At 35.3% G+C, this 15,857-nt stretch overlaps 2 protein-coding genes across 2 annotated transcripts; both read right to left on the reverse strand.

The window, feature by feature from the left end:
- Window positions 1-3,125: 3,125 nt before the first annotated feature.
- LOC103860768 (probable aspartyl protease At4g16563) lies at window positions 3,126-5,135 on the reverse strand. Its single transcript, XM_009138435.3, has one exon. The coding sequence runs from the start codon at window positions 4,716-4,718 to the stop codon at window positions 3,300-3,302; it is 1,419 nt and encodes a 472-aa protein (XP_009136683.1). The 5' UTR covers window positions 4,719-5,135; the 3' UTR covers window positions 3,126-3,299.
- A 1,550-nt stretch (window positions 5,136-6,685) lies between these two features.
- Window positions 6,686-12,763, reverse strand: LOC103860769 (ABC transporter G family member 42). Its single transcript, XM_009138436.3, has 22 exons — window positions 12,447-12,763; window positions 12,203-12,326; window positions 12,029-12,102; window positions 11,856-11,940; window positions 11,604-11,763; window positions 11,449-11,525; window positions 11,318-11,371; window positions 11,114-11,204; window positions 10,446-11,029; window positions 10,052-10,365; window positions 9,820-9,980; window positions 9,637-9,740; window positions 9,390-9,543; window positions 9,135-9,301; window positions 8,733-9,041; window positions 8,361-8,651; window positions 8,195-8,278; window positions 7,970-8,103; window positions 7,680-7,907; window positions 7,431-7,602; window positions 7,106-7,360; window positions 6,686-7,035 (listed from the first exon to the last, which is right to left on the reverse strand). The coding sequence occupies exons 1-22, from the start codon at window positions 12,722-12,724 to the stop codon at window positions 6,769-6,771; spliced, it is 4,167 nt and encodes a 1,388-aa protein (XP_009136684.2). The 5' UTR covers window positions 12,725-12,763; the 3' UTR covers window positions 6,686-6,768.
- Between the last annotated feature and the right edge of the window lie 3,094 nt (window positions 12,764-15,857).

A 15,857-nucleotide genomic window follows, 5' to 3' on the forward strand; every position in this document is an offset into this window, starting at 1 on the left:
TTTTTTAATCCGGATATAATTTTCATGCCTAAAAGAAATTTACGTAAAAGTGTACATATAAAATATCAAATAAACTAATTCATAGATTATATAACTGTTAGAAATTATATTTTCGATATAATAAAACTTTGTATTATAATATAATCGAAAAAACCCGCGCTTTCCAAGCGCGGGTCAAAATTTAGTGAACATTTAAAATTTCTGGCAGTGATTGTCAAACAAAATCTTCTGTATCTTGGGTATATGATCTAATTTGTCGCCATATGAATTCATATTTATTTTAGAAGGTAGTCGAAAACAATATGTTGGTTTAAAAAAAAGTTATTGACAGATATTATAGAAATCCATCCATCTACCCCCCCCCCCCCCCCCCAGCCCCCAGCTCGGTCAGCCGCATCTACGTGCAACCGTAACAGTTTTGATCAGATTTGCAATGTAAAATTTAATGACATTCTTGTAAGTTTTTCTAGAAAAATAAAAGTTGGTTCAGCATTTCTAACCTTATAAAATGTTATGAAAAGGCCTGAACACATATAGTATTATTTTGATATTACTCGAGTAAGAAAGTTTCCTAGATTTCTATTCTGAAAAGTATGTTTGTTTACTTTAAATGCAGTTTTTAATTACATTGATTACTTTGGTTGACAAACAAAAAGAATACACTGACCAAACAAATTACACTGATCGCGCTAGAAACATAAACCAATCGCAACCACATTATGAAAACATAAAATATCTTAATCTTAGGTACTTTTTTTGAGCCGGCATGATTAGTAGGTGCAACTTTTTTTTGTCGCATTCATTGCTTTTATTAGTGCATTATTAAACCGAATTGAATTTATTCTCATAAATCAGAACTGTAGTATCCGTAAAACAAATTTATTTGCCTGCCACTATGCAAATACTCCCTCTATTCATAATAAAATGATGTTTTGAATTTTTAACATAAATTAAGAAATAACTAAATTTTGTTCTTAAATATATTTATTCTCTTACTAAAACATCTTTTCTTAACTATGAGCCAACACTATTCAGCAAATTTAAATATTTTCAATTAATCTTTTAAAGTAGGATTATTTGTTATATTATTAACTAATAAAATTAAATAAAAATCTACAAAATCAATCGTTTAGAGACAAAAATTCCAAATTTTATTTTAATAAATAATTTTGCATCAATATGTACTTCTATTCTTGTTACACCTAATCTTTCCATTGACAGAAAATGCATAATAGTCATTACTCTGAAGAGATATGGAGGAATTTGACGAGGAAACTGTTGGGTCCGAGATACACTTATGAGTGGAGTAGGGTACTAGAACTAGTATCCGCAAACGTACTGTCGACTACGAACCAATTTTTGCTGAGATATGTGTTTCAAGCTCTTGTTCACACAATTTGGATTGAAAGAAATGGACGAAGACATGGATCACCTCATCAAGATCTAAGGAACATCATCAAGTTTGTAGACAAGCAGGTTAGAAACAGAATAAGCTCACTTCGTGGGAAAGGAGGGAAGTATCTAACCCAAGCAATGGCAAATTGGTTTGATTCACGGGCATAGAATTAAGCTTTATTTTTATGGTTTCACAAAACAAAAACTCTAGAATCAAGCTGCATTAGTTTGTAAAAAGGCATTTTTTGTTTGAATAAATTTAACATTCTTCAAAAAAAAGAAAATGCATAAAATGTTGTTATGGGTATATTATATCTACAATATCCTTTTATTTGAACCCTCGAAACTGAAAGAAAAATGTTCCACTTTTTCTTACTTTTGGCACACATAGATATTCACTTTTTATATGTTTGTTTCACATCAAAAACTTTATTAAAATAGTATTATAGTTAGTGGAATATATAATGAGCTGGTTTGGAAAAAGTCCACAAGTGAGGAAAAAGAGAGAGAGAGAGAGAGAGAGAGAGTCAGTAGAAACCCTAGCCCGCCGCGTTTCTCCGGCGGCGTTGTCGCTGTGTCGTCGCCGGAGAGTCACCCTTTACCTTCTTTTTTTCTCCTTTTCCTTTTGCCTTCGTTAACGTCCCTTCCCCTCAGCGAGATGCGTGTGAACTCTGGCTTCTTCGGCTCTTCAGATCTCAGATCTGGCCGTGTAGTGCGGTTTCCGAGTTTCTGGAGTCACAGCGAGTTGAGTCAGGAAGGTGTCGTTATCGGAGGTCGGCTTTTAGGGTTGGATTTTGGATGGAGCTATTTTCCCCTTGTCGCTCCGTGTACCTCCGTAGATGTCTAATCTGTGCCGTCGTCGCTCTCCTCCGAGCTTCAGTGTTCTTTAGCAGGCGTTAGTGGATGAGCTCCGGTTGGATTCGACATCTGAACCCGTCTTTTCTTCATTCCGGAAGAACTGAAACTCATGCTCTTGGAGATGTTGTTTCGCTCTGTTCCGGCGGCTCGGTTTTGGAGTCAAGACTAGGAACTCGTGATGGAAGGTCTTGTGTGGCAGTTTACGCACCAGTTTGGTGGGGAACCCGTTTCTGTGTTTGAAAAGAAATCTGCAACTAAGGTATCTTCTCATTATGTGGTTCTTTTGGCTTGGAATCCATATAATAAGGCTGGAGTACGACTGATATCTGGACGGGACTTGAGGGTGAAGTATGCGCCTTGGCGTTGAGTTGGTATGATCCAAGTTCTGAATGTCAATTAAGTGGTGATCTCCAGCAAGGTCTTAGTTTGGAATTCATCTGTTAAGTCTAGTTTTCAGTTTTAGTCAATGCTCGTGTAATTAGTGGTTTAAGGGACAGTTCATTTTCACCATTTTGGTAAAGTGAATTTGTTTCCATGGTGGTCAAAGTGATAGGTAGTTAGATGAGGCAATGTAGGATCCAAATAAGTGATCTTAGATGATGCTACATCTACTTCCATATATCACATTATGGTTAAAGCCTCTTGAGGCATTGTGGTCACAATTGTTTGTATCAAAACATTTGGCTAACGATAAGTTGATGTTGGGTTAAAAAAAAAAAAAAAATAATGAGCTGGTTTGGTTATTCTTTGCCAATGGACATCGACGTGGTATCACTGTATGAGCATCCATCTTCTTTTGTTTTCGATAATGCACACAGTCTATATGCTTCACATGTTAGTTTCCATCTTCCACAACTTTAGCATCCAATTAATTACAAATCAAAATTTTACTACTTTATATGTTGGTTTGATTTTAAATATATAATTTCTCATATATTTCTCGTAGTTACTAAACATTTAACAACTTTATATATCTGGAAAAGAAATTAAATCATAAATTGGTTTGATTTTTAAGAGTCAAATTTCCAAATCCACCCCCTGGAAACTCACGGGCTGCACTTCTTCCTCGCGAACCCAAACCTGTCATTCTCCAAATCATGCTCCACGTGATAGTTCTGTTGCTGAAAGCTCCCGAGAATAATCGCCGGACCACTCCGACCACCAGCGGAACTAACGGTGTTATCAGAAACCACCGTCAAACAAACGTTATCAACGCTTCCGACAAGCGTGAAGTAGTTAGACAACGGCAACTCCATTTTCGCTCCACCTTTGAACTCGAACGTTAACTCCGGCACCGTCACTGATCCCTTGCCGGAGATGTTGAAGCACGGCCCAAGTCCGGTGATCTTCTCCAGTTCCTTTTCTCTGCTGTAATTCGACATCTGCGCCGCGAATTCCTCAGCAACGAGCTCGAAAACGGGTCGCTCCATGAAAGTGAACGTGGATCCGGAATCGACGATGGATCCTCCGTTTCCGTCGGGTCCCGGCGCTAAGAGCTTGTACGGAATCTTCACGCGCTTGCTTCCGACGAAGATTCGCCGGAGACTGAGGTAGTAGTACTCAAGAAACGCACTGTTGGAGACGTTCGGGTTGTTTCGAAACGGGGTGTAGCTAAGACCCGGAGTTTTCGACCCGGTTTTATGACCCGACCCGGTATCCAGATCCAGATCGGTGCTCATGTTCGTGTCGTCGAATCTACGGGAGACCAAGCAATGCGAGAATCTCTTGAGGTTCATCTGCGAAGGAAGCGATTCGGGTCCTCGTCCGAACCCGGCTATACCAGCGGGCTGTCGGGTCGAGAGAATAGAGCATCCGATGACGAAATCGGGTACGGTTAGATCCGCGAAATTGAGCTTTTCGGATAGTAAAATCCCAGCCGTTGATCCTAATCCGTATTGGAGAATGTACGGTGGACAAGGGACGGTGCAGTTACGGGTACTCGGGTCGCATCCTCTGCATTTAACATTGGATCCGAATAGGAATTTGCATTTCGGGTTCTGACACCCGATGACCCGCGACGAGGAAGAGTCCCTAGGGACAAACTTATGGATCCGGGTCGGATCTAGGCCCGGGAAATTGCAGCCGGAGCAGAGATACCTTGAGGTGCAAGGAAACCAGACGAGGCTGCTTCCGGTATCAAACACGAAAGGGATGGTTTGCGACGGCGTGCCGAAGCTGAGAGAGACGGAGTATCCGCCGTAGCTTTTGGGAGTGAGAGGGGATTTCACGGCGGCGGCGGAGGAGGCGAAGAGGGAATCTTCGTGGGGTTTGATGGAGGTGGGTTGTTTGAGCTGTTGGGCTCTGGCGATGGAGGAATCGGCGAGACGGCGGAGAGCGAGGTGAGCGTCGTTGTTGGGTGATTGGTCTGTGTAGTGGGAGAAAGGAGAGAGAGGTAATTTGACGGCGGAGACGACGGAGAGGAAGATAAGGAAGAAGAAGAAGAATAGAGGAGGGGGAGAAGCCATTTGTGTGTATGTGTTGAGCTGTTTTGGCTTGGTGGCTTATGGGTTAAGTAAGAAGAAGGAGAACAAAGAAGACAAGAGTGGAAAGTGGAAAAGAAGAGCAACGAATGGGTGATAAAGTGGAGAATCATGTTCCATCTCTGTGACTTTCTTCTTCCTTTTATAAAAATAATAAAGAAAGAAAAATCTATTACAAATGTGCTTGTCGTTACGAGGAAACTTACCACTATACGTGAAATGTTTTCTTTTTGACGTCGACATGATACGTGTACAGATCGAGAGAAACCAGCCAATATGTTTGTATTTATAAACATGATTTGAATCGAATTTATAATGCATTAATATGAAATTATGGGTTGATAATGATTATACTATTTGATATACAACTACTGAAATCCATGTATGATTTGTAAATACTCTTTTTTTTTTGGCTTATATGTAGTTTTGCGTTTAGATTGATATATACGAATTTGAATAAAGTAATTATTTACTGCATGAACCTCGACATTAGAAATCAATTGACCAACCAAAGCATGCTGAGTATCATATGTGTGAGTAATCAACCACTTGCATATTTTGTTGATCCTTATAAACTATGTGACCTTAAATTTTTAGAAGTGGCACAATGATAAAACAATTCTAAGGGGTTTCCTCGCAAACACGTCACCTAGAAGGCAGAACGATATTGACGAAGAATCAATAGAATCAGTGATGACAATTATGAACTTGAACCAAGTGAATTTGCCATATAAGTAACCATGTCAAGCCAAGACTGTCAAGTAATATTTAGGTTTACCATATAACAAAATATATAATTATAGTCATCTGAAAGTGGATTTCTTCTTTTTGACTTCTTATTTCATTGTTAAAGTTGATTAGTTACTAAGTATATATTTAAATTTGCGTAGGTAATGTTTTGGAGTGGTAGATAGTATATTTGTAAGATATTACTCCTGTTTAAAATGGTAAATATACATAGCAACTGTTTTAGAGTAAAGTAATATATATTTTTGGAAGATTTTCCAATTTTGTTCTCTGTCGTTTGCCAAACTTCAAATATCAGTGTCAAGCCTCTTTGGTTACCGTTGGCTGGTGTAAATGTGAACACACGAAATGAGAAAGACTTTTGATGAAATTAGCCGTTTGGGTTTACAAAATTATAATGCAATCATGCAACTATTGCTAGTGTAGCCAAAACATTGTTTTTCTTTTCTTGGCAATTTTTTTCTGACGTCAAACATTTAATTTAAAATTTGAAAGTGTAGAATAATATCAACTGCATAGGACAACGTAACAGTTAGTATTATTTTGAATCCTTTTACTTTCTTTTGCCACACCTTATACTTGCATTAATCACGATACTTTTATATGAGTATTTGTAACAAAAATTAAACAAGTGCCTCAAATACTCTGTGATTGTTAAATAAATATAGTCATGACTCATGTAGCCCACATCTAGACGTAAGAGCTTCCCTAGTTAAACTCATTCCGATATGTTTTAACGTTTCTTACACCTATTCTGATCAGGAGTTGTGTTGTTTCACCTAAAGGCTTGCCTTTGGAAACAACATTGCTCGTATTGGAGAAACCCTTCTTTACTCACCTAGTCTTCATGTTCCTCAACTCTACGTTATATGGCCTTCTCTTTTGGCAAAAAGCTAGGGACATGTAAGTCTCTTCTCTCCATTTTGAAATATGATTGTGTACCATTACCAAAGGATTCCAAAAACGTTTTGTTCACTAAATCTACTGAACCTGAGTTTTCTAAATGCCAATACACTCTTCTTCATACTGAACCTATGAACCATTGCCAACGGAAGCCTGCTATAAATCATTGCTCTGTATATATGATTGTGCAGGCAATGATGTTTCTCATACTCCATTCAAAGTTCTTTTTCTTTTTCGTCATGTGAGTCACTTTTCTCTTTGAATGTCACACATTCAACCGTTGATTCTCTTAGGCACAAGTATAACAGATTAAGAAAGCTTTAACTTATTTATTTTCTAAATTCCAAAACATTACTTAACCTACCAACGAAACATTTAGAGTAAATCACTTCTTTTGGAAATTGAGTTTACCGATGAAGAATGCGAAAAGAGAAGCCAAGAGAATGGGGAAGGCAATGAGAACGATAGCTACAAGAACCAAAGAATCATGTCTGAAACCAAAATAGTCTTCCAAGAAATCTGAAACCTTCTTCTTCTCTCCAAATGCTACTATCTCTTTTTCCATATCTCCATACTGAGATGTGAGCAATCCATTCAAAACCCATGACGTAGGGCTCAAGTAATACATCCATATCCACCATTTCGGAATGCTCTGCATATCAATCAACAAAACTCTCATGCATTTGTATCTTTTTATCTTTATATTGGTCAGAGGTACTTACAGGTTTTGGAATGACATAACCAGCGAAGAGATTGACCATTGAGTAAAAGCCCGAACGGAGAGTAAAAGCAACGTGAATGTTTGGGGTGATGACGACTAAAAGCATGCCAAAGTAGTTGTAAATGAGCAACGTGCAGAAGACTGCGTAGAAGCTCCAGAACACTTTGTACACCGAGAAGTAATAGCCAACCATAGGATATAAGATTACCACACATAGTATAGACTGGACCAATGAGTATGGAATCTCAACCAACACCTATAAAAGTTTAGGCTTCAGTTTATCTATTACTCTCTGTATGGATTTGATTTGAGGAAAATGTGTTAACCTGTGCAAGGGAGTAGGCCCATGAGTTGTACATTTGAGCAAATCTTTCGCGGTAGAAGACATTTCTTTCGGTTGCAATGCAGAACAACACTGTAGAACAATTGTTCATTCCAGTGAAAAGAACCACCGTGTACATTGAGCCCAATACATTGAAAAGATCTTGTTGAGTGTTTCTGCCAAAGAAGAAAGGTAAACCATAAAGTTTGAGAAAAAGGAAACTTAAAAGAAAAATGATAGGGAAGAGACTAACATTTTCTTAGCCTTTTGCCAGAACAAAACGCCACAGATCAAAGAGGTAAGACACATGAAGAGGATGCGAGTGAGATTGTAGGAAGGGTTTCTCCAATAAGAGAGGTGTTGTTTCCATAGGCATGCCTTGAACTGTCCCCAACCCGTTTGAGCATATCGCGTCGAGGAGGTTAGTTCTTCTGTTCCTGAAGATGTACCTCTCATTTGCTCTATTACTATGTTGTTCTCCCTAAAAAAAACAAAGGTAAGCAAGTTTCAAGGAAACAACATTTTAAGTGTTGATATACTTACTTAAACAAAGAAGATTCCTTGTAGATTTGGGCCAAATCAACACCAAGTTTGTCTTCTGATGATCTAGAAGTAATGTCTAGTAACCAAGTGGCTGGATTAGTGTTTTCTTTCATTTTCGGAACTCCAGGAATCCTCTGCAGTTGAAAATTACTATTGTAAATAAAGAAAGATAACCATACTTTATAAATATTTAGTTCAGTTTTAGTATATTTAATGAAAACTTACCATAAAATATTCAATAACATTGCTTGATTGTTCTCCAAGAGGTCCATGATAGATAATCCTTCCTCCATTTTTCATCAAAACCAGCTGCAGATGAAAGTTGCATAATGTACTCTTACAAAATAGTTTTTAAAAAAAAGGGGATGTGTGTTATTTTCACTATTGTTACCTCATCAAATGCTTCAAAGATATCAGTTCCCGGTTGGTGAATGGTGCAAACAACAGTTCTACCAGTCTCTGCGATGTTCTTCACAGCTCTCATTACAATTGCAGCAGCTCTTGCATCTAGTCCTGTGGTTGGTTCATCCATAAATATGATTGAAGGATTTGCAACAAGCTCCACAGCTATTGTCAGTCTCTTGCGTTGTTCTGTTGTTAACCCGCTAACTCCAGGAAGTCCTACTAGGGAATCTTTAATGTCCTCCAGCTCTATCGTCTCAAGAACTTCCCTGACTATTTCCTATAAGAAAAATCAAGAAAATTCTCAGACAAGTGAGAGCTAAAAGGATATAATAATTTTTGTTTTCAAATAATGGCTTACCCTTTTTGTTTCTGAGTGGATGCTAGAAGGAAGTCGAAGCCAAGCAGAGTATTCCAAGGACTCCTCTATGGTTAAGTTGGGAGAGTGAATATCAAACTGCTCACAGTAACCTGAAACCCTTGCAAATGTTTCTTGAACCTTACGGTAACCACCTACTTGGATCTCTCCTTCAATGTCACCGCGTGTTTTCCTTCCAGAAAGAACATCCATCAGAGTCGTTTTACCAGCACCACTCACACCCATAAGAGCAGTGAGAACACCAGGCTTGAAGGCCCCTGTAACGTTAGAGAGAAGCTGCACCTTCTTGCCCTTTTAACCAAAACCAAGAGACACCACAACACATTTTAAACTCTTTGTCTTTTGTTAAATGGGTTCAAAGAAGTTTTAGATAACTCAGATTACCTGAGGAGTCTGGACGAAATAACAGACATCTTGAAATGTGAAAGTAAGGGGCTTGAAAGGTAATGCATTTTTGGACTGCGAAGCAACTTTAGAACTAGACTTATTGTGGCTTCCTGAACTTTGAGTGTTATCATCACCAGATACAATCGCACGAGACCTATTTGAAGCTGAAATTTAAGGAAAAGATCAGTCCTCATATGCGTATACTAACTTCTATCACTCATATATTATATAAAAGATGTTTTGTGAACTTACTCTTTAGAAATGTCAAAGCCAGTACAAATACAATATTGAAGAAGAATGCGAAGCCAATTAAAGCACCAAATACACTCCAGTAAGATTGATCACCAAAGTTCAGACCTCGAGCATCAAGAACTTCTTCCCCTAACGTTCTGTTTCCAGATGTTGCCTAATGGTACAAATCAATAATGAATGATAAGGATATATAATGATTTAAAAATTAATTAGAATAATGTGAAAGTTTTCTAAAGAATTGGTTTACCTGACTCCACCGTGTCGATAAAAATTCATTTGAGGTTAGACCAATCTCAGCATATGACAATGGAGACAACCAGAAACCCCACTGAAGCCAAGCAGGCATGGACGCTGGAATATAAAAGAAAATCATTACAAAGAATCTTCAAAAACCTATTATGAAACGTGTGTTTCAAGTAACAAAACATACGTTTTCGAAGGACGAATCCTCCAAATAATGAGAGAAGCACTACAGAGACTGATCCCATTGTTGTGGCAAGAACAAAATCTCGAAAAGTGGCAGCTATAGCACGGAACATCGATATACATGAAAGGTGTAAAGCAAAGAAGATCAAGAACTGGCGAAAAAACCTGAAGAAAATTAAATTGAATTAGCAGATAAATTTCTTGAATTGTACAAAACATGTTGTGAATGTTGTTACCTGCCAATATCAGGACTATAACCAATGACATAATATGTCAACGAGGTCCAGAGAAACGCTTCAAGAAATGAAATGGGTATCTTTAAAATAGCTGAAGGAACTGCATAAGCCCAAGCAGGGTAAAAGTACAACTCCTTTTGCTTGTAGAACACTGAAAGCCTTGAGATTGTAAGTGTGAGTTCTGGAAGTCCATCAGCAAGCATTTTAAAGATTGAAAAGAACAAAGAACCCATAAGATAATTAGCATTGATAACATCTCTTTTAGAACCAGTCCTTAAATAAACAGTCATTGTAATAGATCCAATGCAAATCAACTGCATTAAAAAGGTAAAAGTAGATTTAGTATGTAATAGTAAAACAATTATAGAATATCTGGTAAAGAAGACAAACTTACGAGTCCAGACTTGAAAACATAAACAAAAGAGTTTCGTTTCATCAGAAGAAACTCTCTCCTTGAGCAAGCTTTTAACATCTCCCAGTTACTAAGTGAGTATTTTCTTGAGCATAAAGCATCTTTCTGAGCCTGAGACTTTTCAAGTGTCTTGGAGAGTTCTTCTTGTTGTTGTAACCCAAGCTCAGACTTTTTGAACCTCTCAATAAATGAGTCAATGGATACATAAGAATATGGTTTGTCTATGTGACACCAATACTGTTCTTGATCTTTCCTTGAGATAACCTCCTGAAGAAATTCAGCCACAGATTTTCTAGTTGGACATTTAAATCCACAATCCTCAAAGAATCTACAAATATAATCCCTTGGACCAATGTAGATTATCTTTCCTTCTCCCATAAGAATCACATCGTCGAAAAGCTCAAACGTTTCTGGTGCAGGCTGAAGCAGTGAAACCATTATTGTTCCTTCAGACAGAAGTGCATAATGTCGGAGACAAGAAACAATCTGGAACGTTGTTGAGCTGTCCAAACCATTGGATATTTCATCCATGAACAAAGTTTTGATTGGACCTACGATCGTCTCACCTGCAGTAATAAATGATACATACCAAATATGAAGTTTGTCTTGAAAGACATTAGAACCAATGTGCATGTGAATGCTTAAGTTACCTGTAGTTAATCTTCTCTTTTGACCACCAGATATTCCTGGTCTTGAAGTATCTCCAACGCGTGTATCTGCACAGAGACTGAGCCCTAGGATCTGATAGTAATAATAAAACAGATGCATAAGCATAAATAACTTCTGATAGTGTTTCAAAAAAAAAATAAAAATAAATAACTTCTGAAGAGAAAAAACCTCTGAAAGTACCATACCTTTAGGATATAATCAGTTTGCAGATTTGTCTTTGAACCTTCAATAGAAGCTGCCTGTCATGATTTAGATTTTTATTATTTCTAACTGGATTTACTTATTATATTCATATTAAAGCACTATAGATTTTTACCTTCATGTATGCATCTATATCAGGATCTGGAACTATTCCTTTCAGTTTCTCCCTTCTACTAATCTCTTTCATAGTTTCTGTTAATATCACAGAAGTTTAATGCAACAAGAACTCAGCAAAAAAAAAAGAAACACAAGAATAATTGTTTTCCTCACCTAAACGGCTTCCTGTGCCTTGAAAACTTCCTGAAAAATCGAGTGTCTCTCTCACAGTAATATCTGGAATGTGTAGATCATTTTGACTTACATAATTTGATGTTTTCTCAGGAACAAACTCTGATAATAAGTGACCGTTGTAACTAACGTCTCCTGTAGTCTGTAAGGTGGAAGCAACCCATTTGATTTGTGAACAAAACAACTCATTTAGTCATATACATTGTTTTAATGATTGAATTAACAAAAACAAACCTTCAAAGAATGGTCGAGTCTTCCAGCTAGTGCAAGTAGTAGAGTGGTTTTACCACAACTAGGAGGACCAAGCAACAAAGTCATTCTGCAAACAAACAAAAACAAAACCAAAACGTTTCTGTCATTGTAAAGAAAGCAAAAATTAATGAGGAAGTGTTGTTGCAAGACTCTACCTTTTAGGCCTTACGATACCACTGACGCCATTCAAGATGCTTATGTTTTTTTCTTTCTTTAAACACATGACTCTCTGTCACAAAAATCACCATTATGCATATTATTAATTAATTACAAGAAGTCCAGAATTAGGATGTTAACGTGGAAAATAAAAAGGATACAATCTCACTTACAGATAGTCTGCTTGCAATAGCATTCCAAAGAGTTGGGATGGGCTTTCCATAAACTACCTCACACTCTGCTTCCACAAAAAGATCACTGAACCTCACTTCAATCGTCGGTAGCTCGAGACCAACCCTACAAAATATATATGAGATTAAAATAGAGACCAATAATATTTACATTTTCTTAACATATAAACGTGAAACAAGGAACAGAACCATAATAAAAAACATTGTCTTGAACCTTGAAACTTACTCATCGATTCTGTTTTTGATTTTCTGCAATAACCTGAGGTTATCATCCTCAACATGTTTAATGAGCTCATCAATAAAGAGATGTCTATCAAGATCCTCAAGTTTAGAAACATCCATGACTCGTCTCTCGTTTCTTCTTCCTTGTTCATCTCTGTTCCAGAACAGAGCAGTAGTGATCCTTCCAAACGTTGGTAATCTCTCAATAGCAGCCCACTGAGAGCGAACCTCCTCATCACCAACATTACCATTTTCATCTCCAGCTATTTGAGGCTTTGTCATTATTGGAGAAAAATATTCCCAAAAATATTCTACGTTACAGAAGAAGTTATATAGAGATATTGTCACAAGATTCACGACCCAAGTGGGGGCTTCACGAAGTTATAGGTCTTAATGCGAAGCCCCACAAGCATGGATCAACTCTGAACAAAACAAGAAAATAAATGAATTTAAAAAATTGGGTGAGCGTTGAAAAAATTATTAAAAAGATGGTGCAGTGTTTGAAGAGATTCTCTATGATTTGGAGAAAAGATTCAATGATTGCGGCTGGAATCAACGAGGGTTCTTACTACTTATAGTTGAAAGTAAGTACCTATTTAGTGTAGTTCTTGTCTGCTTCAAAACAAGATATAGTTTACCAAGAATCGGGTTTGATTTGAAGAGCAGTTGAAAATTCAACTGCCAGATAACATGGAAAGTGGAACATGGCATGTCAGACACTAAATCATATTCAACCCAACTATTTTGGGAGAAAACGATCTTCAAGGGTACAACACATCAAACTCCATAAATAGGATAATAATATATAACAAAAGAGTTGCTTCTGGCCAGAAGATATCTATGATATTGCCATGCCACACAGCCTGTCGAATAAGAGATGGAACCGTGTTAATTGGTTGACTACGTAAGAATAAATATAACGACGGATCCTCCGGGCTGCTTGATTCCGCAAACATGTGAGACGTGTAATGGTGAGAATAATATATATATGTTTGATTTGCTAAACGTGTAGGATATGATTTTGTGATATTTATGAAATATACAAAAGGACTTCTATATATAATATTAATAATATGTATGATATACCAATAACAGAGCTTTTACAAAAAAACTTCTATATATTAATAACTAGTTTACGACCCGCACAATTGCGTGAGATGAATGTTATATATAAAACTAATTTTTATCTATTATTATTTATTTATATTCATTTATGTATTATGTATATGATTAAATTAGAGTAAAGATATAAATCAAAATAATATATCTTGTTTATTTACGATAATTTTTGGTAAATTAATCAAAACAATTATTTTATTTATTTTATATGGTATATAACTAAATTTCAATGACATAGACATATATATATATATATAGTATATTTTAATATAGATATATTAATATAAATATTTATTATTGAGAATTCATACTCATATGATAACACAAAATTTTTATTGTGCGATTTTTTGAATGTAAATTTCAAAATTAAAAATATTACGGTTTCAATACTTATTCAATACAAATTTAGAAATTATCATATTTAAGTATTTTCCTATGTTATATAGTTTAATTTTAAACTATATTAATATATAATATGAATGTCTAGTAAATGAAACTTCATATTCATACGATATATGGTCATTTGTATCTTGTTGTTACAAAAAAAAAATTAAAAATCTGAGCCAATTACAAAGTTAATCAACTGTAAAAAATTAACTGCCTCTTACCACTAAGAATTCCAATATTTTTACTGTCTCTTCTATATAATCTTCAAATAACTATTTCTTCTTTATTTGCTCTCTCTTATTGTCAATCGTTTCATCTCTTTATCATTTTTTTTTAAGTTTTGAGGGTAATCAATATTGCTTTATTATAAACTTTTTTTCAAACATATTTTCCCCTGCTTCTCAAACTAATATACTGACATGTGGAAAATGTTTTTCAAAAAAAAAAAGAAGCTAATTTATTGCTGACACAATGGTTAAAAATCAGAGCCAATTATAAAGTTAATTCCACGATTTTTACTGTCATGACACACATTCAAACTGTCTCTTCTATATAATTTTCAGATAGCTATTTTGTTCTTTCTCTGCTTCTCAAAGTAATACTCTCTTATTCTTTATGTATTGTTCAGCATGAAGTTTTTCTATTTGCAGATTATTCATAGGAGGAGGAAGCTAGAATGAGGCTGTGGCTACGCAAATAAATTTTAAACTCAGGTTATGAAAATATCAAAGTAAATATTTTACCATTTTTCTCTAAATAAACATGGAAAGTTTTTTTTTTGAAAATAAACATGGAAAGTTTTAATTGTTTTTTTTTTGAAGAAATGTTGTCTTTTGTGATTTTTTTGGTTTGTTATGGATATAGGGTGAAATAATGACTAGCTTATCTTGCCATAAAGAAGGTGAATATGACTTGGTTTGTTATGGATATAGGACGAAACAATGACTAGCTCATCTTGATATAAGGAAGGTGAATATGGCATATCGATGGTGCTGTATGGACAAGATTCAAGTTATATTGTAAACATAAATATTTTAGCTTATTGTGGCTATCTATCTATCTTATTAAAACTCGAATACAAATCTATCTTATTAAAAGTTTAAAATTCAAGTACAAATTAGGTTTGTTTGGAAACATAGATAATAAAATATGGATTACAGCTTTAGAAAGAGGTTCTTTTGGAAAAATAGATTGCAGTTTTTAAAAAGAAGTTTGTTTGGAAACATAGATGATAGTATATTAAGAAAAAAAAGTAATGGATTTTATATTTCTAAGAAAAATTGGAAGTCCATTATATTATGAGAAACTATCTATCTGGTACCTAATCGGCTTCGGTTCAGGTTTGTTTAGGTTTCCGTTTCTGGGGTCAAAGATTTCAGCCCCATTCAAATATTTCAAAATTTCAGTTCGGGTTCGCTTCAGATTTTTACGGGTTCAGTTCGAGTTCAGATAACCCATTGAAATTACTTTAAAAAATTTAAAATTTATTATATACTTTAAATTTCTCAAACTATTAACAAAATCATATATTAAATATTAATTTGAATAACATATGTCAAAATACCTAAACTTAACATATACATTAGTTTAGTTCAAATATTTGGATAAAAAATCAATAATTATTTTAAATATTTTTGGTGTTTTAAATATAGTTTTACTGTTTAAGATATTTACTATTAACTATTCGTATATATTTTCAACTATTTAAACCATCTTAAAAGTATCATATATATTCTAGATGTTTTTATATACATTAAATCTAAAAATAATTAATATATAAGTATATAAATCTATTTCATATACATTCGGGTATCTGAAATACTTCGGTTTGGATCGTATTCGGTTTTCCAAAAACCAAAATTTTGAATTATTCGGATATTTAATTAATTTTGGTTCGGATTTGATACTA

The sequence above is a fragment of the Brassica rapa genome, chromosome A03 (assembly GCF_000309985.2).
Source record: "Brassica rapa cultivar Chiifu-401-42 chromosome A03, CAAS_Brap_v3.01, whole genome shotgun sequence".
Lineage (NCBI taxonomy): Eukaryota > Viridiplantae > Streptophyta > Magnoliopsida > Brassicales > Brassicaceae > Brassica > Brassica rapa.

Bases quoted from the DNA above. Each gene is read 5' to 3' on its own strand.
- LOC103860768 (XM_009138435.3), bottom strand. From the start codon at position 4,718: ATGGCTTCTCCCCCTCCTCTATTCTTCTTCTTCTTCCTTATCTTCCTC.
- LOC103860769 (XM_009138436.3), bottom strand. From the start codon at position 12,724: ATGACAAAGCCTCAAATAGCTGGAGATGAAAATGGTAATGTTGGTGAT. The intron at 12,103-12,202 runs GTAAGTGAGATT...TTTTTGTGACAG, and splicing joins CTATTGCAAGCAGACTATCT to AGAGTCATGTGTTTAAAGAA. The intron at 9,741-9,819 runs GTATGTTTTGTT...TTTATATTCCAG, and splicing joins AGGATTCGTCCTTCGAAAAC to CGTCCATGCCTGCTTGGCTT.